At 44.5% G+C, this 21,823-nt stretch overlaps 1 protein-coding gene across 1 annotated transcript in view; it reads right to left on the bottom strand.

Annotated features, from left to right (window-relative positions):
• podxl (podocalyxin-like) overlaps window positions 1-21,823 on the bottom strand; it is a 155,494-nt gene that overhangs the window by 15,678 nt on the left and 117,993 nt on the right. Inside the window, exons 5-6 of the mRNA XM_072562923.1 lie at window positions 6,674-6,830; window positions 2,109-2,164 (exon numbers count right to left, since the gene is read on the bottom strand). Coding sequence (XP_072419024.1) covers window positions 2,109-2,164; window positions 6,674-6,830 — 213 coding nt within the window. The remainder of the gene's footprint in view (window positions 1-2,108; window positions 2,165-6,673; window positions 6,831-21,823) is intronic.

The following is a 21,823-nucleotide window of genomic DNA, read 5'->3' as shown; positions in this document are numbered from 1 at the left end:
AATGCATAACGATGGATAAATCCCCAGGAACTGATCAGGTGCACCCTAGAACTCTGTGGGAAGCTGGAGAAGTGATTGCTGGGCCTCTTGCTGAGATATTTGTATCATTGATAGTCACAGGTGAGGTGTCAGAAGACTGGAGGTTGGCAAATGTGGTGCCACTGTTTCAGAAGGGCGGTAAAGACAAGCCAGGGAACTATAGACCAATGAGCCTGACATTGGTGGTGGGCAAGTTGTTGGAGGGAATCCTGAGGGACAGGATGTACATGTATTTGGAAAGGCAAGGACTGATTAGGGATAGTCAACATGGTTTTCTATGTGGGAAATCATGTCTCACTAACCTGACTGAGTTTTTTGAAGTAACAAAGAGGATTGATGAGGGCAGAGCGGTGGATGTGATCTTTATGGACCTAAGACATTCAACAAGGTTCCCCATGGGAGACTGATTAGCAAGGTTAGATCTCATGGAATACAAGGAGAACTAGCCATTTGGATACAGAACTGGCTCAAAGGTATAAGACAGAGGGTGGTGGTGGAGGGTTGTTTTTCAGACTGGAGGCCTGTGACCAGTGGAGTGCCACAAGGATCGGTGCTGGGTCCACTACTTTTCGTCATTTAAATAAATGATTTGGATGTGAACGTAAGAGGTACAGTTAGTAAGTTTGCAGATGACACCAAAATTGGAGGTGTAGTGGACAGCGAAGAAGGTTACAATTACAATGGGATCTTGATCAGATGGGCCAATAGGCTGAGAAGTGGCAGATAGAGTTTAATTTAGAAAAATCTGAGGTGCTGCATTTTCCAAATACAAATCAGAGCAGGACTTATACACTTAATGGTAAGGTCCCAGGGAGTGTTGCTGAACAAAGAGACCTTGGAGTGCAGGTTCATAGCTCCTTGAAAGTGGAGTCGCGGATGGATAAGATACTGAAGAAGGTGTTTGGTATGCTTTCCTTTATTGTACAGAGCATTAAGAAAGGAGTTGGGAGGGCAGGTTGCAACTGTACAGGACATTAGTTAGGTCACTTTTTGAATATTGCGTACAATTCTGGTCTCCCTCTTATCAGAAGGATGTTGTGAAATTTGAAAGGGGTTCAGAAAAGATTTACAAGGATGTTGGCAGGGTTGGAGGATTTGAGCAGTTGGGAGAGGTTGAGTAGAATGGGACTGTTTTCCCTGGAGCACTGGAGGCTGATGGTAACCATATAGAGGTTTACAAAATCATGAGGGGCATAGATTGAATAAATAGACAAGGCCTTTTCCCTGGGGTGGGGGAGTCCAGAACTGGCGGGTGTAGGTTTAGGGTGAGAGGGGAAAGATATAAAAGGGTCCTAAGGGACAACATTTTTATGCAGAGGGTGGTACATGTATGGAATGAGCTGCCAGATGAAGTGGAGGAGGCTGGTACAATTGCAACATTTAAAATGCATCTGGGTGGGTTTATGAATAGGAAGGGTTTAGAGGGATATGGGCCAGGTTTTGGCAAATGGGACTAGATTAGGTTGGGATATCTGGTTGGCATGGACGAGTTGGACTAAAAGGTCTGTTTCCATGCTGTACATCTCGATGACTCTCAGTTAATGATACCAATCAATGTCAGACACCTAATTCAAGAAGAACTCTGTGGTGTATGCTATGGGAACTAACACGAAGGAATCCTCACAAAATGGCATCAAATTGAACTTGAGACTCTCTAAGTGACTGGCCCAGCTGGCTTTGGTCCTGATTGTGAGTGAGGAGGGTGCCTCGGGGGTTAAACCACCCCTTTGGGTAAGGACAGCTCCTTTGCTTTCCTTTCCATAAGGAATACCAGAAAAATGATGCACCAGAGTACTCAAAATTAGGAAAGCTCCTCATTCAAAATGCAACACTTTTAAAAACTGGCTCCAATAGATTTCCTTAAAATAATGAGAGGGAGACCAGGTGGAGAAGGATCATGAGCAGATGGAATAGATCCAGGAGTGACGAGGCAGCCCTGGAAGGAGTGAGATTAACAGCTCTTCCTTCACCTTTGATTTTCCACTGCCTACATTTCTGATTTATTAAGGGAGTCAGTCTTAAATTGTACGTTGCAAAGAAACGGAAGATGTAGCAATACAGAAGATTACCTTTTTCAGTTCTTCCTTTGTTTCATTCAGAACACTTTTGACATTATTTGTATCCACTGTGAAAGAAAAGAAAACATATTCAAGATTAACACCACCTATGATCTTGATTGTGGTGATGTTCAGAATCGACTCTGATCAAGAGTTATGTATTGAGGAACTGCGAGGCTGTCTTCATGCTCGGTTGATTCAGGCAGAATAGATTTCTACACCCATCCTTTTCACACTCAGTTTACAACAGTTACCTGTATTGGTTATAACACCTTTGATATTGTAAAATACCTTAAGACTTTACAATTTTTTTGACTGTAATATATTTACATATCAGGAGCTGAAACACACCCTCCCACCCTAAACCAACGCCCTCTAGTTCTGGACTCCCCCACCCCTTGCCTATTTATCCTATCCATGCCCCTCATGATTTTATAAACCTCTATAAGGTCACCCCTCAGCCTCCGACACTCCAGGGAAAACAGCCCCAGCCTGTTCAGCCTCTCCCTGTAGCTCAAATCCTCCAACCCTGGCAACATCCTTGTAAATCTTTTCTGAACCCTTTCATGTTTCACAATATCCTTCCGATAGGAAGGAGACCAGAATTGCACGCAATATTCCAAAGGTGGCCTAACCAATGTTCTGTACAGTCGCAACATAACCTCCCAACTGCTGTACTCAATACTCTGACCAATAAACTCAAGGACTTGAATATAAAATCAGGGATGTACTTCTGAGGCTCTATAAGACCATGGTCAGACCATATTTGGAGTATTGTGCAAAGTTTTGAGCCCCATATCTCAGGAAGGATGTACTGACCCTGGAGCAAGTTCAGAGGAGGTTCACAAGAATGGTCCCAGGAATGAAAAGCTTAACACATGAGGAACGTTTGAGGACTCTGGGCCTGCACTTGATGGAGTTTAGAAGGATGAGGGGGGAATTTAATTGAAACTTACAGAATACAGAATGGCCTGGACCGTGTAGATGTTGGGAAGATGTTTCCATTGGTAGGAGAGACTAAGACCCGAGGGCATGACATTAGGGTAAAGGGAAGACCTTTTAGAATGGAAATAAGGAGAAACATCTTCAGCCAGAGAGTGGGGAATCGGTGGAATTCATTGTCACAGAAGGCTGTGCAGGCCTGGTCATTGAGTATATTTAAGACGGAGATAGGTTCTTGATTCTAAAGGGGCTCAAGAGTTATGGGGAGAAAGTGGGAGAATGGGAATGAGAAACCTATCAGCCATGTTGAATGGTGGAACTGACTTGATGGGCTGAATGGCCTAATTTCTGCTCCTGTGTCTCATGGTCCTCGGCATGCTGCAGCGTTCCAGTGAATCCCATCCCAAACTGGAGGAACAATGTCTCATCTTCAGACTGGCACTTTACAACCTTCTGGGCTCATTATTGAGTTCAACACCTTTAGATTATTTCCCTTTCTTTTAGCTTCACTTGTTACATTCTCTGTCACCATGTCCTCTCTCCACTCCCACTCCCCCCCACCCCAGGGGACTGTCTGTCCTTTCCAGTCTGACAGTTAGACACACCATTGTTCTGCCATTCTCACAGTCCGATCACTTAATCTGAACTGTCAACATCGTTTGGTCCCCAGCACTCCATCCTCTTCCGCTGTTCCACCCCCACCAACATTTTGAAAAAATACTGCTTCCTCCACATTTCCCCATTTGCTCTGATGAAGAGTCATCCAAACTCAAAACGTTAGCTTGCTCTTTCTCCATGGGCAAAAACAGAAATTGCCGGAAAAGCTCAGCAGGTCTGAGGAATCCTCACTCGACCTCACTCTGATTTCTCCCCACAGGCGCTGCCACACTTGCTGAGAACCATAGTGTCCAAGGATGTACAGGCTGGGTGGATTAGCCGTGAGAAATGCAGGGTTACAGGGATAAGGTGGGGTGGTGGAAGTGGCGGAGGGGGGAGGGGTTAGGTCTGGATGGGATGTTACTTTGAGAGTCAGTGTGGACTCGATGGGCTGAATGGTCTGCTTCCACAGTGTAGGGATTTTATGATTCTACTTGATGAACTCCTATACTCAAAGCTCTGTCTTGGACAAGCTTTATGACCGAACAACCACAAGTCATAGGGTCATCGAGAGGTACAGCATGGAAACAGAGCCTTCAGCACAACTCATCCATGCCGCCCAGATATCCCAACCTAATCTAGTACCATTTGCCAGCATTTGGCCCATATCCCTCCAAACCCTTCCCATTCATATACCCATCCAGATGCCTTTTAAATGTTGTAATTGTACAAGCCTCCACCACTTCCTCTGGCAACTCATTCCATACACGTACCACCCTCTGCGTGAAAACGTTGCCCCTTAGGTCTCTTTTATATCTCTCCCCTCCCACCCTAAACCTATGCCCTCTAGTCTGGACTCTCCCACCCCAGGGAATAGACTTTGTCTATTTACCCTCTCCATTCCCCGTCGTGATTTTAGAAACCTCTATAAGGTCACCCCTCACCCCTGACGCTCCAGGGAAAACAGCCCCAGCCTGTTGAACCTCTCCCTAGAGCTCAGATCCTCCAACCCTGGCAACATCCTTGGAAATCTTTTCTGAATTCTTTCAAGTTTCACAACATCATACTGATAGCAAGGAGACCAGTATTGCGTGCAATATTCCAAAAGTGGCTTAATCAATGTCCTGTACAGCTGCAGCATGACCTCCCAACTCCTGCACTCAATACTCTGACCAATAAAGGAAAGCATACCAAATGCCTTCTTCACTATCCTATCTACCTACAGTCCAAGGTCTCTTTGTTTAGCTACACTCCCTAGAAACTTACCATTAGGTGTATAAGTCCTGCTAGGATTTACTCTCCCAAAATGCAGCACCTCGCATTTATCTAAATTAAACTCCATCTGCCACTCCTCAGCCCATTGGCCCATCTGATCAAGATCCTGTTGTAATCTGAGGTAACATTCTTCGCTGTCCACTACACCTCCAATTTTGGTGTCATCTGCAAACTTACTAACTATACCTCTTACGCTCACATCCAAATCATTTATATAAATGACGAAAAGTAGTGGACCCAGCACTGATCCTTGTGTCACTGCAATGGTCACAGGACTACAGTCTGGAAAAAACCCCCACCACACTCTCTGTCTTCTACCTTTGAGCCAGTTCTGTATCCAAATGGCTAGTTCTCCCTGTATTTCATGAGATCTAACCTTGCTAACCATAGGGAACCTTGTTGAACGCCTTACTGATCAATATAGATCACATCTACCACTCTGCCCTCATCAATCCTGTTTATTACTTCTTCAAAAAACTCAATCAAGTTCATGAGACATGATTTCCCATGCACAAAGCCATGTTGACTATCCCTATTCAGTTCTTCCATTTCCAAATACATGTACATCCTGTCCCTCAGGATTCCCTCCAACAACTTGCCCACCACCGAGGTCTGGCTCACTGGTCTATAGTTCCCTGGCTTGTCCTTACACATTTCTTAAATAGTGGCACCACATTAGCCAACCTCCAGTCTTCCAGCACCTCACCTGTGACTATCAATGATACAAATATCTCAGCAAGAGGCCCAGTAATCACTTCCCACAGAGTTCTGGCGTACACCTGATCAGGTCCTGGGGATTTAGCCACTTTCATGTGTTTCAAGACATCCAGCACTTGCTCCTCTGTAATCTGGACATTTTTCTCTGAGAATCGTAACTCTGAGCAAAGGACTTTATCCTCATTTCAGCCCTAAGTGACTAACCCCTTATTCTGAGATTGTGACTCCATGTTCTAGGTTCACAGCCAGGAGGAAGCATTTTCAGACTATCTGCCCTTAAGTGTCTTTCAATTGAGCCATCTGTTATTCAGCTAAACCCAGGAATATTGGCCCATTCTACTCAATCTTCCCAACCTCATCCTAGAAACCAACCTGATGATTCTTTGTTGCATTCCTTCCATGGGATGATGGGATTTATTTCGGTTTTTAGGTAAGGTGACAAAAACTATACACTGTCCTCTGGACACAACTACACTGACACCCTATATAATTGTGGTATGTATACAGCAAGACTATTCCAATCTTCCATCAGATCCAAATCCTGGAATTCCCTTCCTAATAGCACTGTGGGTGTTCTTACCCTCACCAGTAACTTCAGGGTTTCTGAAAGGCAGTTCACCACCTTCTCAAGGGGCAATTAGAGTTGGACAATAATTTTTGGCCCAGCTAACGACGCCCATATCCCATCATCAAATAAGATCCAGTTCCCCTATTACAAAGGCTGACATACCATTCATTCTCAAAGTTGCTTATATTGAAAAGTATTTTAACTTGCTGCAATTCATACACGAAGATATCCAGGTCGCTTATGCATATGCACACACTGTGCTGCGCTCAAGAATTGTGGCCCTCCTAAGAGCTAATGCAACCCCAGGATGGAATCAGGTCTGTGTAGAGCAATACCATTGACGGTAGGGAGCTGTGTACTTATCCATTAAGTTATTGGAGTTGGGGGAACTGTTGTTCTTAGACACCAGTTTGCACAGCATTAGGATGAGAATGGGGATGAGCTGTCGCGGGTACAAAGTGTTACAAGACAATCTAACCTTTAAAGGAGATATCGATGGATAGCCTTCTGTCGGAAGTTTTCACCTTACTGAGCTTGATTAAACAGTGGCTGCATCCTTTGATGTTTTGTTTCTTGATGAGTCTCCAGCACAGCAACTGACCCAGCTTCTTTCCTTCCTTCGGCACGAACACATCCTGGAATAATTGACGCACATCAGGACAGGGCGTTAGAATATTTGTACATGAGAAATAATCGAGAACATTCCTGCAGGCAGCTCCTGCAGTATGGCTGGAAAGATTTCAAGCCAGTTGTCGTCTTCCCTGGATTGGAGCTGGGGTTTTCCTAGTTCCTGCTGGGATGTTGACCCCTAGGTACCAAGTATCATCCAAATTTGCCTAAAAAAACCGAGCCGATGAGCATCAAATGAGATATTCTTACACAGAAGCAAGCCATTCAGTCCAACTGAATGGGCTGGAAGAGTTTGCCCAAGATTTATACTAGCGCTCATACTCCACAAAAACCTCCTTCCATCTGTACTTTATATACCTCTCAACAGCATTAAACACTATTCAATAGGAGCAGGCCATTCAGCCCTTCAAGCCTGGACTGAATTACTGAATTAGCGTTATCGTCACATGTACTCACATGTACACAGTGATAAGTTTACAAGTCGCCACTTACAGCGCCATCTTAGTTACACAAATAGCTAGGGAGAGAATCTTGGCACAAAGTGGAAAAAGTTCAACATTACAGTCTTTCTTACTAAAAAGTAGAAAAACAAAGAAACACAGTTCGAGCTCATGGCTAATCTGTATACCTTAACAAAAATTTATCTCCCTTAGATTTAAAATGAACAACAGCGTTTTGTGGAAGAGAGTTCCAAAACTCTCAGATACTGAGGGCAATTCTCCAGCTAGCTGGGGGGGAGCTGTGGGGGAAGGGTGCAGAAGGGGTTTAGCTGGGAGCTGTCTGCTCTAGGTTGCAAAACTCTACCACCCTTTGTGTGCAGAAGTATTTCCTAACCCTTCCCCTGAACGGTCTGACCCTAATTCTCAGACTGTTCTATTTCAAGAACCCACAACCAGTGGAAATTGTTTATCTTGATCTAATAATGTAGAGACATTGAGATGTACAGCATGGAAACAGGCCCTTCGGCCCAATAAGCCCACAATGACCCTCCGAAGTGTAACCCACCCAGACCCATTCCCCTACCCTATATTTACCCCTGACTAATGCACCTAAACTACACCTCACTGAACACTACGGGCAAATTAGCATGGCTAATTCACCTGACCTGCATACCTTTGGACTGTGGGATGAAATCAGAGCACCTGGAGGAAACCCACACAGACATGGGGAGAATGTGCAAATTCCACACACAGGCTGGAATCGATCCTGGGGCCCTGGCGCTGTGAGGCAACAGTGCTAACCACTGAGCCCCCATGCCGCCTCAAGATCACCTCTCAGACTCAGCTTTCTCAGGATGAGAGACTACAGTTTGTTTAGTCCTTCGTTACAGTTAAACAGAGAATCCCAGCAGATTGCCAGAGAGTGGCTGTCAGGATTAGTGGTCTGCTCGCTCCCTCACATTCACAGGCTGAAAGATACTGAGGCCAATTCTCCAGCTAGCTTGGTAGGGATTGGGGTGGGGTGGGGGTGGTGAGCTGTGGGGGAAGGGTGCAGAGGGGGTTTTAGCTAGGAGCTGTCTGCTCTAGGTTCCATTTGTTATTCCACTCCACTGACTGCATCAGAACTGTATATCAGACAAAACCTGTAGCCCATGTGATATTGCTGCTTAGGGCTAGCACCTAAGTCCATTGTACCCCCGAGAACTGAACTAATAACCATCAGCATAGCTCAGTCTGGTCACATGTTATCTGATTCAAGGTGAAAAATCACTGCATTTTGGGAAGGCAAATCTCAGTGGGACTTATACACTTAACGGTAAGGTCCTATGGAGTGTTGTTGTACAAAGAGACCTTGGAATGCAGGTTCATTGCTCCTTGAAAGTGGAGTCGCAGGTAGATAGGATAGTGAAGAAGGCGTTTGGTATGCTTTTCTTTATTGGTCAGAGTATTGAGTACAGGAGTTGGGAGGTCATGTTGTGGCTGTACAGGACATTGGTTAGGCCACTATTGGAATATTGTGTGCAATTCTGGTCTCCTTCCTATCGGAAAGATGTCGTGAAACTTGAAAGGGTTCAGAAAAGACTTACAAGGATTTGAGCAAGAGGTATAGGTTTATTGGCTAGGGCTGTTTTCCCTGGAGCGGAGGCTGAGGGGCTACTTTATAGAGGTTTACAAAATCATGAGGGGCATGGATAGGATAAATAGACAGAATCTTTTCCCTGGGGTGGGGGAGTTCAGAACTCGAGGACATAGGTTTAGGGTGGGAGGGGAAAGATATAAAGAGACCTAAGGGGCAACTTTTTCACGCTGAGGGTGGTACGTCTACGGAATGAGCTGCCAGAGGAAATGGTGGAGGCTGGTACAATTGCAACATTTCAGAGGCATTTGGATGGATATATGAATAGGCAAATGGGACTAGATTGGGTTGGGATATTTGGTCGGCATAGACGAGTTGGACCGAAGGGTCTGTCTCCGTGCTGTACATCTCTATGACTCTATAACGGTTGCTGCTCCTGACCTGGTCTGATCACCAACCTCAGCACAGGGTCTCCCCCCCGCCCCCCAACCCCCACTGACCCAAGCACAGCATCCACTCCCTTCCCCATCCCAACCACTGACCTCAGGGTCTGAGTTTATAAAAGTCCTTCTCTGAACATTGGCGATAAAGGGGGCCATGGAAAATGGATACGGTGTACTATTCCCTCCTCGTCAACAGCATTCCTTCCATCAACATCAGGACAACAGTTTGTTTTTCTTGCAGTTGTTCATGGGAGTGCAAACAATTGCTGCATTCTCAAACATTTACAAGACTAAGTCCACTCCGTGAAAGTGCTCTGGCACATCCTGAGCTTGCGAAGGGTGCTTATATAAACGCAAGCTCTTTCTTTACTTCCAACTTGCTTACATTGTGCATTTCGACATTGCTTAAAAATGTGTTGCTGGAAAAGTGCAGCAGGTCAGGCAGCATCAAGGGACAAGGAGAATCGACGTTTCAGGCATAAGCCCTTCTTCATGGTCAAGAAGAAAATTGCCTGATGGCACAGAAAATAAGTTATCCTCCCGACAGTGCTGTACGGCACAAAGAGGGTCAATATCCCTGGAGTTAGAGCTGAGCCCATAGCCTTCTGCCTCAGGAGGAACAGCAGCTACCCCCCTCAAACCCCAGCCAATGTGAAAACATCCACGAGCTCTGCATTGTAAAATCTAACTTTGAGCCAGTTTGGAATAGCGCGATTCCACAGCTTTATTACACCAACGGGCCAGGCAGCCAATTGGTAATTGGCTTAAGCTCTTATAAGATGTACAGGCCAAAGTGGTCACTAACAGGTAGATCTTGGAGGAGGGTCTTACTTCCAGGCTGTCTGTCTCTGTTCCGTAGCAACATTGGTGCCCAGGTTTCCATGCAGATGGAGCTTGTGGTGTCCAATAATACGCTTGAGGCTTTGAGAGAGGTGGCACCACAAGGGCTGGAGTGATTTACACCCCCCACAATTCCGTTTTGATTTAATTTCCCTGGAGCGTCAAGAGGCTGAGGGGTGACCTTGTACAGGTTTTTAAAATCATGAGGGGCTTAGATAGAGTAAATAGACAAGGTATTTTCCCTGGGGTGGGGGAGTCCAGAACTAGAGGGCATAGGTTTAGGGTGAGAGGGGAAAGATATAAAAGGGATCTAAGGGACAACTTCTTTTCATGCAGAGGGTGGTATGTGTAAGGAATAAGCTGCCAGAAGAAGTGGTGGAGGCTGGTACAATTACAACATTTAAAAGGCATCGGGATGGGTAAATGAATAGGAAGGGTTTAGAGGGATACGGGCCAAGTGCTGGCAAATGGGACTAGATTAGTTTGGGATAACTGGTTGGCATGGACGGGTTGGACTGAAGGGTCTGATTCCGTGCTGTACATCTCTGTGACTCTATGACATTCCACTTCACAATAGCAGCATTCAAGAAGCACCTGGATAAGTACATGAATGGGAAGGGAATAGAGGGATCCAGATCCTGTAAGTGACAACAGTTTTAGAATGGAAGGGCAAAATGTGTCAGTGCAGGCCTGGAGGGCTGAAGGCCAGTTCCTTGTCTGTATTGTTCTTTGATTTTTGTTCTATTGCCCTGCCCTTATCAGGCTTTGCAAGTAAATTGATTCATTGGGTGATTTTGCAGTGGTAGATAAGAATTGAAAAGTCAAATGGGTGATTTAGTGATGGAATAAATATATTCAGCTGTGTGTAATAGCACGTCTGAATAGATAAAAAAAAATGCATTGATTAAATAATGCACTGTAGACATCTAGAGCTCACCTCTAAATCTAAATGACAACCTCACGTAAAAGTCAAACTTTTTAAGACCATTTTTTAAGGTAAAAGTAATGGGGTCAACTATTACATACTACTTTTGAGGAGCTGAAATTCTTGCTACAGTCCAAATTATCATATCATTAGCAGAAGCCCAACTGCTCACTCAACAAATAAAGAAAAAAAACACAACAAATTGCAGTAAGCTGAGTGGCACCCAAAGGGAGGTTGTCACCTGACTCTGACCCGATGCGTCCTAAACTGTCCCGCCAAATTGGTGTGATCTGGACATCAAACCACATAATAGCATGAGAAAACAAAATCCATTTCCTCACTGTAACACTGATGTCCAGGATAACACCTTGACTCACAAATGTCGATCTGTTATTGGCAAAGAACTAGGGTCAACTTTTACACGAGATAAATGGAAAATTCCAGATTTTTTGGCCAAAAATAAGGGGTCAACTTTTACGTGAGATCAATGTTTACTCGAGTACATACGGTATGTAACAACGTCTGTGGTAATGGATGACATTCAGTGAAGTGGCCCTTATTCATGCTGACTTCTCAAACAAAACGTTTACTCCTCTTCTAGGAAAGAAAAAGAAGTTGAAATTTTCTCTGGAATCAGGACTGGGAGACTTGAATAGTATGTACTTATCAACAACGAGCTGGCTTAGGACAGCTTCATCTGTAAACACTTGACTTCTTATCTCTTTGTGGCAGCTGTACATGATATTACCATAAAGTGGCCACTGGAGCTGTACGTGCAATAAAGAGAGGAATAATGGAAGCAGAGCAGGGATTTATTAATATTAATCATAGCTTGTAGCTGACCTTTAGTCGTTTGATATCTTAACTCAGTCAGGCTTACTCCTCTCTCAAGGTTGTAACTTTGGAATCATTGACTGAATTCCCATTTTGGACTATTGAGGCGCTGTTGTGATTCATTTTGTTCCTTAGTATTGTCCCTCCCAAAAACTCAGACACTTCACACAAGCATACGCCCCACAGAACACAGGTATGCTCCACAGGACAATGTCCCGCAAAACCCCAACACCTGTTGCTTGCCTTGGAACTGTGTGTGATCCCTGCTCCAGGTACAAGTGGGGCCATTTATTTTTTTATTCATGAGATGAGGGTTTCGGTTTCTCTGCCAGAATTTATTGCCCATCCCTAATTGCCCTCAGGGCAGTTAAGTGTCAACCACATTGCTGAGGGTCTGGAGTCACATGTAGGCCTGACCAGGTAAGGACGGCAGTTTCCTTCCATAAAAGGAGATGAGTGAACCAGATGGTGTTTTTTTTCCCTGACAATTGACAATGGATTCATGCTCATCATTAGACTCTTAATTCTAGAATTTAAAAAAAAAACTGATGTCAAATTCCACCATCTGCCATGACAGGATTCAAACCCAGAACATGGGTCTCTGGATTAACATTCCAGTGATAATACCACTCGGCCATCGTCTTACTTGTCTTTATCTCAGTTGGTCAAGAGATAAAACAGATTTTGTTCAACCATTGAGTGATTTAATCAAATCAGATGCAAAAAGGCAATTTATCAGGAAACTAGCGGCTATAAACCAAATCATCTGGACTCTTCCTTCCACAGCTCTGTAGAAAAAACACTCTTACTTACACATTATTTTAAAGATCAATAGGATTGTCCCTGGTGTTCAAGTCAATATTTATCCTTCAATTAATGTCCTACAAACAGATTATTTGACTGCTACCTCCTTGTTGTTTGTGGGAGATCGTGGTGCACACACTGGCATGTGTGGTTGCTATATTGCAGCAGAGACTCAATTTTTGCAAAGGACCTCATTGGCTTTGTAACATTGCGAGGTTGAAAAAGGCACTACAGAAATACAAGTCTTCCTTTTTGCACGAGTGACTTTGCTGGGATTTCTCCCCATGAAGGTATCTGTTTCTGTCACAGCTCTTGGGTTTCTCTCAGATCCACGCCAGTGATACAGGCAGTCGATCATCTTAGATTCCCAGATCCCGGTGAAAATAAATCAACGTGAGGGAGCAGTAGTTTCAAATAGGTAGGTTCTGCCATTGTCCTTGGGAAGGTATCCAGTGAGGTTGCCGGTGTACTGACCAAGAGTCATGGCAACAAGTGGTTGCAGAATCAAATTTCACAAGACCCTTACTCCTCACGACTGATCTTCTGCCTCACATTAATACCTGCGTACAGTAATGTTGTACTAATTTATTTTTGGCTGTTTACATAGCAGTAATAGCCCAATTCAGAGTGCACTGTGGGCTTACTTCAGAGAAAATGGTAGCTCAGTGGTTAGCACTGCTGCCTCACGGCGCCAGGGACCCAGGTTTGATTCCACCCTCGGGCGACCATCTGCGTGGAGTTTGAACATTCTTCCCATGTCTGCGTGGGTTTCCTCCGGATGCTCTGGTTTTTTTTTTCCCACAGTCTAAAGATGTGCAGGTGAGGTGGTTTGGCCATGCTAAATTACCCACAGTGTCCTGGGATGTGCACCCATGGGAAATGTGGGGTTTGGGTGGGAGGGTTGGTGCAGATTCGATGGGCCAAATGGACTCAATCCTCACTGTAGTGATTCTATGATTTCTATGAAAAAGCCAATAAACTTGGGATAACTGCCATTCTAACTTAGTCCAATAACAATATATTAATATAGTGCCTTTGAAATAGTGGTAGTTCAGGAAAGTGTTATGAAGCAAAACTAATCACCAAGTGACATAAAGTGGTTTTGGGGCAGACCATATGCTGAGCCAAAGAGGTAGATTTTGAGGAAGTCTCTGGGGGAGGGGCGGGGGGCAGTTGCAGAAACAAAATCAGGAGGTGAAAATCAGGATGGGAATTTCAGAGCCTTGTAAAATGAATCCAGGGATGGATCAATGAAAATTAGGGACCTTACCTGGGCTCGAATCCCTGGTGCAAATATCTCGAAGGGTTGTGGGGTTGAGAGAAGATGTCAGAGTTAGGGAGGGGGCCAGACCACGGAGGGAGTTTTAAAGACGGATGAGAATTTTAACATCAAACTGGTCCTTGACCAGAATCAAGTGCAGGGCAGTGAGCACAAGAGCGAAAGGGACTTGGAATGAGTTGAGACACCGACAACAAGAGTTTTATACAAGATTGATCAATGGAAAGTAGAATGTGGGAGATCAGTCAGATACAGGTTGGAATGTTCAGAGTTACAAATCATGAACTGGTTGCCACGGGAACTAAAAGATGCCACGTGGCCGAGGGAAATTGTTCTCCTGAGGCTGGGATTATGAGATAATGTTGCAGGAGATGCTGCCTGTTGGATCCCACCAGCTTTCACCTGGAAAGCTGAAACCGTCGGTGGCAGGAGGAGGTACCAAAGAAGACGAACATTCTCAACAACCACAACCAAAGCAAAATACGGTGGATGCTGGAGTTCCAGAATAAAATCAGAAAAAGCTGGAGCAATTTGGAGGGCAGTTCTGCCAGCATATTTGGAGGGAGAAAGAGAGTTCACCATTAACACCATCATTGTCTTTGGCACTGGGCACACTCAGTATCTGTTCCACTCACTCCTCCGCCTCTAAAGTCATCATTTTCCAGTTCCTTTCAATTCTGAACTGAACTGGAAACGCAAAGTCATTCTTTCTCCACAGATGCCCCCAGACATGGTGAAATTCTTTAACACTTCATGGTGTTTAGATTAGATTAGATTAGATTAGATTACTTACAGTGTGGAAACAGGCCCTTCGGCCCAACAAGTCCACACCGCACCCGCCGAAGCGCAACCCACCCATACCCCTACATCTACCCCTTACGTAACACTACGGGCAATTTAGCATGGCCAATTCACCTGAACTGCACATCTTTGGAGTGTGGGAGGAAACCGGAGCACCCGGAGGAAACCCACGCAGACACGGGGAGAATGTGTAAACTCCACACAGAGAGTCGCTGAGGCGGGAACTGAACCCGGATCTCTGGCGCTGTGAGGCAGCAGTGCTAACCACTGTGCCACTGTGCCGCCCACATTGTGTTATTCTCAATAAGCGCACATCTCCATACAAAACTAAGCATGCTGGCCCACAGACAAATCTTACCTTTTCTCTGCAGCCCGACAGTAATTTTCACTTCAGAAACCCCGTTCTAATATCTCTTTACATGGCCCAGTGTCAAACATGGTCTGCACGGTGTCTTGTGAAATTTTCATTCCACTGATGACCCTCGCTAAATGTGAGTAGGAGAATTTTGCAAGAATAATTTTGGACAAATTTCGAATAACTTAATCCCCAGCAGTCAACTTGCTATTTTTCCCAAGGTATCTTCCCCTGTCAATATGGGTGAGGAACAACAGCTCACTATGGAATGCACATTACTGCGGAGAATTACGATACCTCTCAGAAACAGACTGTGTTTCTATTGTGAGGGAGTAGCCAGTAACTCTGATAAAATGGAGAATGCTATCTAACTCAGCCAGATCCCTGTAGCAGGAATGCTCAGCAGTACCCCATGCCAAGAAACACTCTGGAATCACACTAGTTAGGGCAGAGACATTGTTATTATGAATAAAGTATATTTTTGTATTAAATAGAACCGAGAATTCAGACTCTTGTGTTTTTAAGTGAGTGCTGAATGCTATTGTGCAAACTCAGTGCTTTTTAGACAATGAATTACTTCTGAAATGTGCTCGTTGTCAAAATGTAGGAAATGCAGCAGCCAAGTTGCATACAGCAAGATCCCATAAATGCCGGGAAGATCATTAGGATCAGAAATGGGAGCAGGAGCAGAGTCTATGGTCCTTCGATACTGCTCCACCATTCATACGATCTTAGGCCATAACTCTCCCACTTCCTATCTCCCTCAACTCCCTGAGAGACCAAAAACCTGTCCAGCCCAGCCCCTGGAATATATTCAACGATGGAGCATCCACAATCCTCTAGGGCAGAAAATGCCCAAGATTCACAACCCTATTGATGAAGAAACTCTCCCTCATCTTGATCCTAAGCCTTGTCTCGAACCCTCCCATAGGCTGGGTTCTCGATAGCTCAGTCAGGAGAGATAATCCCTCAGTGGCTCGTCCTGCCAAATCCCTTCAGAATCTTGCATCTTTTGATGTGAACTTCTCTTATCCTTCCAAGATTGATCAATGGATAGTAGAATGTGGGAGATCAGTCAGATACAGGTTGGAATGTTCAGAGTTACAAATCATGAACTGGTTGCCACGGGAACTAAAAGATGCCACGTGGCCGAGGGAAATTGTTCTCCTGAGGCTGGGATTATGAGGTAATGTTGCAGGAGATGCTGCCTGTTGGATCCCACCAGCTTTCACCTGGAAAGCTGAAACCGTCGGTGGCAGGAGGAGGTACCAAAGAGCAAGAGAATATTGAGCCACTATACTCAGGCCCGTCATCGCTAAAACTATTTCATGAAGCTTTGTCACACTGCCTCCAATACTCCTTTAAATATGAACACGGTATCGCGGATGTGATCTCACCAAAGTCTCTTGCAGTTGTAACAACGTCATAAATTACCAATGATCCAGAGGAGCCGGTGTCGGACTGGGGTGGAAAAAAGTTACAAATCACGCAACACCAGGTTATAGTCCATAAGGTTTATGTGGAAGCACTAGCTTTCTGAGCGCTGCTCCTTAGTCAGGTGATGAAGGAGAAGCACTCAAAGCTAGTGCTTCGAAATAAACCTGTTGGACTATAACCTGGTGTTGTGCAATTTTTAAATAAATTACCAAGATATTCAATTTTTTAGCGACATTGTTGTGCAGGTACACATTGGGCAGGGCATCAAGGAACTTTGCTTTCTCTGAAACAGCATCACAGGATTCTTCATGTTCACCAGACAGGATCTTCAGCTGAATAGTTCACTGTGCAGACAGCACTGACTCAAGATGCAGAATGTTCCATACCTCATCTGAGAAACCAGTGAGTCTCCCTTAGCTGCGTGGTCCGAACAAAATATTCCAACTTTATGTCTCCTCATAAAACAGCAGATGGGCACCAGGAGCTGATCTCTCCCTCCCATAGCCTGAGGTTACTAAATTCTGATATTCCTAGTAGTGTCACACTGGAGACTTTTAATCAGTCTGACTTCAAAAATGCTAAGTTTATTTAAAGTTTACAAATGCTAATTTTTTTCTAAACTGAAATAATTATCGGCTGAAAGAATCTGTGATAGGTTCTGGCAGGTTGGGCGTTGGGCTGGGGATTAAGCACTTCATTTTTTTTTGAAGTTTGCAACTTTTATCTAAAGGCAGGAAAGAAAATGTTCTTGACAGATTGCAATCTTAAAATGCTGCACTGCAAGGAGTAGCACAGAAACACTTAACATAGTCATTAGTAAATCTTTCATTGCTTATTTTAACAGAAATTAATCCAATTATAGGACAAAGGAGTTGGACACAAAGATATCAAGCCTTCTTATGCTAATACTTGTGCCAAACAGAGTTTTCTCCTTTAGCCAGTGCCACTCCCTTGGCAGCTGCCCCTTCTCCTTGTTGTTCCCAGTCTGTGGGAATCCTGAGATTGGAATGGAAACTATATCTGAAAAACAGGTCTCCCTCTGTCTTTCAAGGAACTCAGCTCTAAGCAATGCTTTCACCGTCAAGTCAAGACTTCAGCTTAATAAGCGTCAGATATTCAGGTTAGTGGGGTGGCTGGTGTAGCACCGAATTGTTCATATTTCAGCATTTGATTATGTATGACTGCTGTCTCTTTTCTCACTGTGCTGTTAACAAAGAACAAAACAGCACAGGAACAGTCCTGCAGCCCATCAAGACTGCGCAACACATAATACCTTTCTCAACTAAAAAACCTTTGCCTCCACACAGTCCATATCCCTCTATTCCCTGTCTATTTAATACCTGTCAAGATGCCTCTTAAATTCTGAACTTGTATCTGCCTTGACTATCTCCTCTAGCAGCACATTCTAGGCACTTACTGCCCTCTGTATAAAAAAACCTTGCCTCTCACATCTTCTTTAAACTTACCCTCTTTTACCTTAAACCTACATCTCCCAGTAGAGTCGGTTCTGCCATAATGCAGGTTTCTTCAACGCAAAGTGGTTTTAACGCAATTGAAGAATTTAGCCTGTTATTTGTAGAACGCCAACTTTCTCTACCTGTATTGGCTATCGTGGCCCCATTAGTTTAAATGGTGTGGCTATTGCACGATTTTCTTATAACATGAGATCACAAGAGAACAGGTCTTACACCTTATATCAGATTATAACTGACATTTCTACCCTGGGGGAGAAAGAATCTGACTATCAACTCTATCCATGTCTCTCATAATTTTGTAAACCTCTAACAGGTCGCCCTTTTTGACTTTCAAATGAAATTAAACCAAGTTTGTCCAGTCTCTCCTCATAGCTAATATCCTTCAAACCCGGCAACATCCTGGTAAACTATTTCTGTACCCTCTCCAAAGCCTCCAAATCCTTCTGGTAGAGTGGTGACCAGAACTGTACCCAATATTCCGAATGTGGCCTAACTAAAGTTCTACCCAGCTCCAACATGACTTGCCAACTTTTGTATTCTATGCCCTGACTGCTAAAGGCAAGCTTGCCAAATGCCTTCTTGACCATCTTAACCATGTCTGGGTTTGATGATAGAAAGAAAACAAAGGTAGACCGCACCAAGAGGCTGTAAGCATGTGAGTAGACATTTTGAAAGCATTGTAAATAAAACTCTTGTCATGGCATGGAGCAATGTGGGTGAAAGTTGGGAGAATTGTGCAAGATAGCCAACTTCTTGGCATCAAGGGCAAAAAGTCCCATTTTCCAGCTGAGTGTTGAAAGGCAAGGTGAGATTCTCACTTAGTGGGAGTCCGTGAGTACGCATTAGTATCTCAACATTAATTTGCCTCGTCTCATTGCGATGCAGTTTCCCATTCTCCCATCTGCTAGGTCAGCAACCAGAAGGCGACAATTGGCAATGTGTAAGTAAAACCTGGTGAGTCGAATGGAGGGATTGTGACAAGGTCAGCCAGGTTGAGCTCCCTGATTGAGGCTGTTAACCTGGTCCAATCAGGGAGCCCTGACTGTCAGATATAAACAGGAGAGTTCACTGTGTCTCACACCTGCACCCACACAACATGGGTGCTGGGGGAATAAAAAAGGAAAAAATATAAACAGGAGCATCAGGGGTAAAAAAAAAAACGGGAGTGCCAGAGGTTCTGTTCACTCTGAGAGCTGGCTGTTGAGGGAGCTGGACCAGAATAAAGATTTGTGCACCTTGTGTCTCTCACTGTGTCTCACACCTGCACACACACAACATGGGTGTGGGGGGAGATATAAGCACTACCGCAATTAGGCGGGAGTGTGGGGTAAGAAAGAAAAAAAAGGAGTGTCAAATACCCTGTTCACTTTGAGAGCTAATAAAAAATAAACAGCTGGCTCTAGGAGAGTTGGACCCGTGTTAATTACTGTGCTCATGTAAATAAAGGGTGGCTTGTTGATGGGACACTGGCCTCCGTGGAGTTATTTCATCCCCAGTTCACGATTTGCTCCTCTCGACCTTCATCTGGGACCCTGGACAGCAACCTCTCAGCTGCACGGGTTTGCGAATAGTTTGCGGGTCATCAGTCATGGGACTGTCCATTCAAGTCAAGCGGTGGGATGGATCCCAGTCGGTCCTGAAGGTCCATCTGCCAAAAGTCAAGGAGGGGATTATCAGGGGCCACTGCTGCATTGTGGGTAACTCCATTGTGGGGGGTTAGAGGCAGCATGCTGTTATTCTATCTGAATCCCAACTGTGAAGGTGTGGGGGTAAGAGGAGGGAAAATAATAGAACCTGGGAAGGAAAATTATATTGCAGGGGTAAAGGAGGGTGGTCATCAACAGTGAACATCACCCAGGTTTCAAAGGGGGTACAGCGCACGACTAGATCTGACACGTCAACTTGTTATGTTTCAGACTCAGTTGGGGTGGGGGGAAGTTGTGGAATGGGGACAGGTTGGGAACACAGGAAAGGTCAAAGCTGATGGCACTGATAGGAAGAGCAAGAAGGGGATGTGTACATTTGGGGCTTCACCAAGGGTAAGAGATTGAACCATAGAGACTCTCTGCATAGGAACGACTATTGTATCCTTCCATTATGATGTAAAGGACCATTACACAATGGAGCTGAAAATGGCTGCCACCATGACCAGCGTAGGTGGGGCGAGTGTTTCATTCTAGGAAGGAAGCCTTCATCATGTTGGATTCTTAAGAGGGTTGACAGGGTAAAGGCTGAGTGGATGTTGCCCCTCACAGCAGAGTCCAGGACCAGAGGGTTTTGTCTGGCATTAATTTAAGACTGAGATGAGGGGGAAGTTCTTCTCTCAGGGGATTGAGTGCCTTTGGAACACCTTACCACAGTGGGGTACATTTAAGAATGCGATAAATAGATAATTTATCGATTGGGGATTCAAGGGTTACGGGTAAAGGCAGGAATGTTGGATCAACCATGATCCTATCAAATGGAGAAGCAGACTTGAGGAGCTGAATGGCCTACTCCTGATCCTATTTCTTGCAGTCTTAACATTACACAGACACCAACAATATAGGGTGAAAGACACTAAAAAAGGCAGACACGAGTCACCAACATGCACCATAGCTCTAGCAGCTGCATACCTTCAAAGTTTGGACACAAGCGAGTACGAGGAAAGTAAATACTCTTGGCTAGGAGTGCAGGTGCAGGGTTAGTGAGGTTCCATTAAAACGCAACTTGGAACAGCCTCGGAGCTCCACTGCAACTTATCTAACTTTGAAACGGTGCGAGATATTTTTGGATTTAAAAACCTTGGCATCTTTTGCCTCTTTGCACCTTTTACTCATGCCACAGCACACTAGACATTATCCTGGCTTTGCGAAGCTTCTTTGAAGGATTCCTTTAAATGTTAAGCAAACACAAAATTAATATAAATTCCCAAACTCCCACATCTCTGGACAAACTTAATTAACCCTTATCCTCTTGAATAAGCACAAGTGTGACAGACCAAGAGCAACAAGTGCAGTGAGAGATTTCAAATGACTGACCCCTGAGGTTCATGCCTGGAAATGCTGAACACAGAGTGAGTCTGAGGCCAGAGTGCTGGTAATTTAAGATGGAAAAATAAACTCAACAAGATTTAAATTACACGCTCAGAAACTGAAAATGCCTCTTTCCCACACTGACAAAAATCTAAAACAAACATCCTGCATCAAAACAAGAACTCAGACTCAAATGAGCAGCTTAATCTGAGAGAATGTAAGCAGGAGGTTGATTAAAGCCTCACAGGTTACAGTCCACACCGAGACTGAAGGGAAACTCTATTGTCAGGCCAGCTGCACTCTTATTCTGGCGAGAAATCCAATCTTTCCAATGACTCTTTGGCTGAGGATCAATATGGACAACTCTCAAGTCATTTGACAAAGATATCAATGATGGGTAAATGCACTTTTAACACAGTCATAGAGACATACAATACAGAAACAGACCCTTCAGTCCAACTCATCCATGCCGACTAGATATCCTAAATTAATCTAGTCCCATTTGCCAGCACTTGGCTCGTATCTCTCTAATCTCTCATTTGCCTGAAACGTCGATTTCCCTGCTCCTCGGTTGCTGTCTGACCTGCTGTGCTTTTCCAGCACCAATCTAATCTTGACTCATAACCCTCCAAACCCTTCCTATTCATATACCCATCCAGATGCCTTTTAAATGCTGTAATTGTACCAGCCTTCACCACTTCTTCTGGCAGCTCATTTAGTACACGGACCACCCTTTGGATGAAAAAGTTGCCTCTTTGGTCCCTTTTATATCTTT

This window comes from Chiloscyllium punctatum, chromosome 44, assembly GCF_047496795.1.
Source record: "Chiloscyllium punctatum isolate Juve2018m chromosome 44, sChiPun1.3, whole genome shotgun sequence".
Lineage (NCBI taxonomy): Eukaryota > Metazoa > Chordata > Chondrichthyes > Orectolobiformes > Hemiscylliidae > Chiloscyllium > Chiloscyllium punctatum.
Note: the sequence above shows the minus strand (reverse complement) of the source record. Positions and strands in the feature narration are given on the sequence as shown.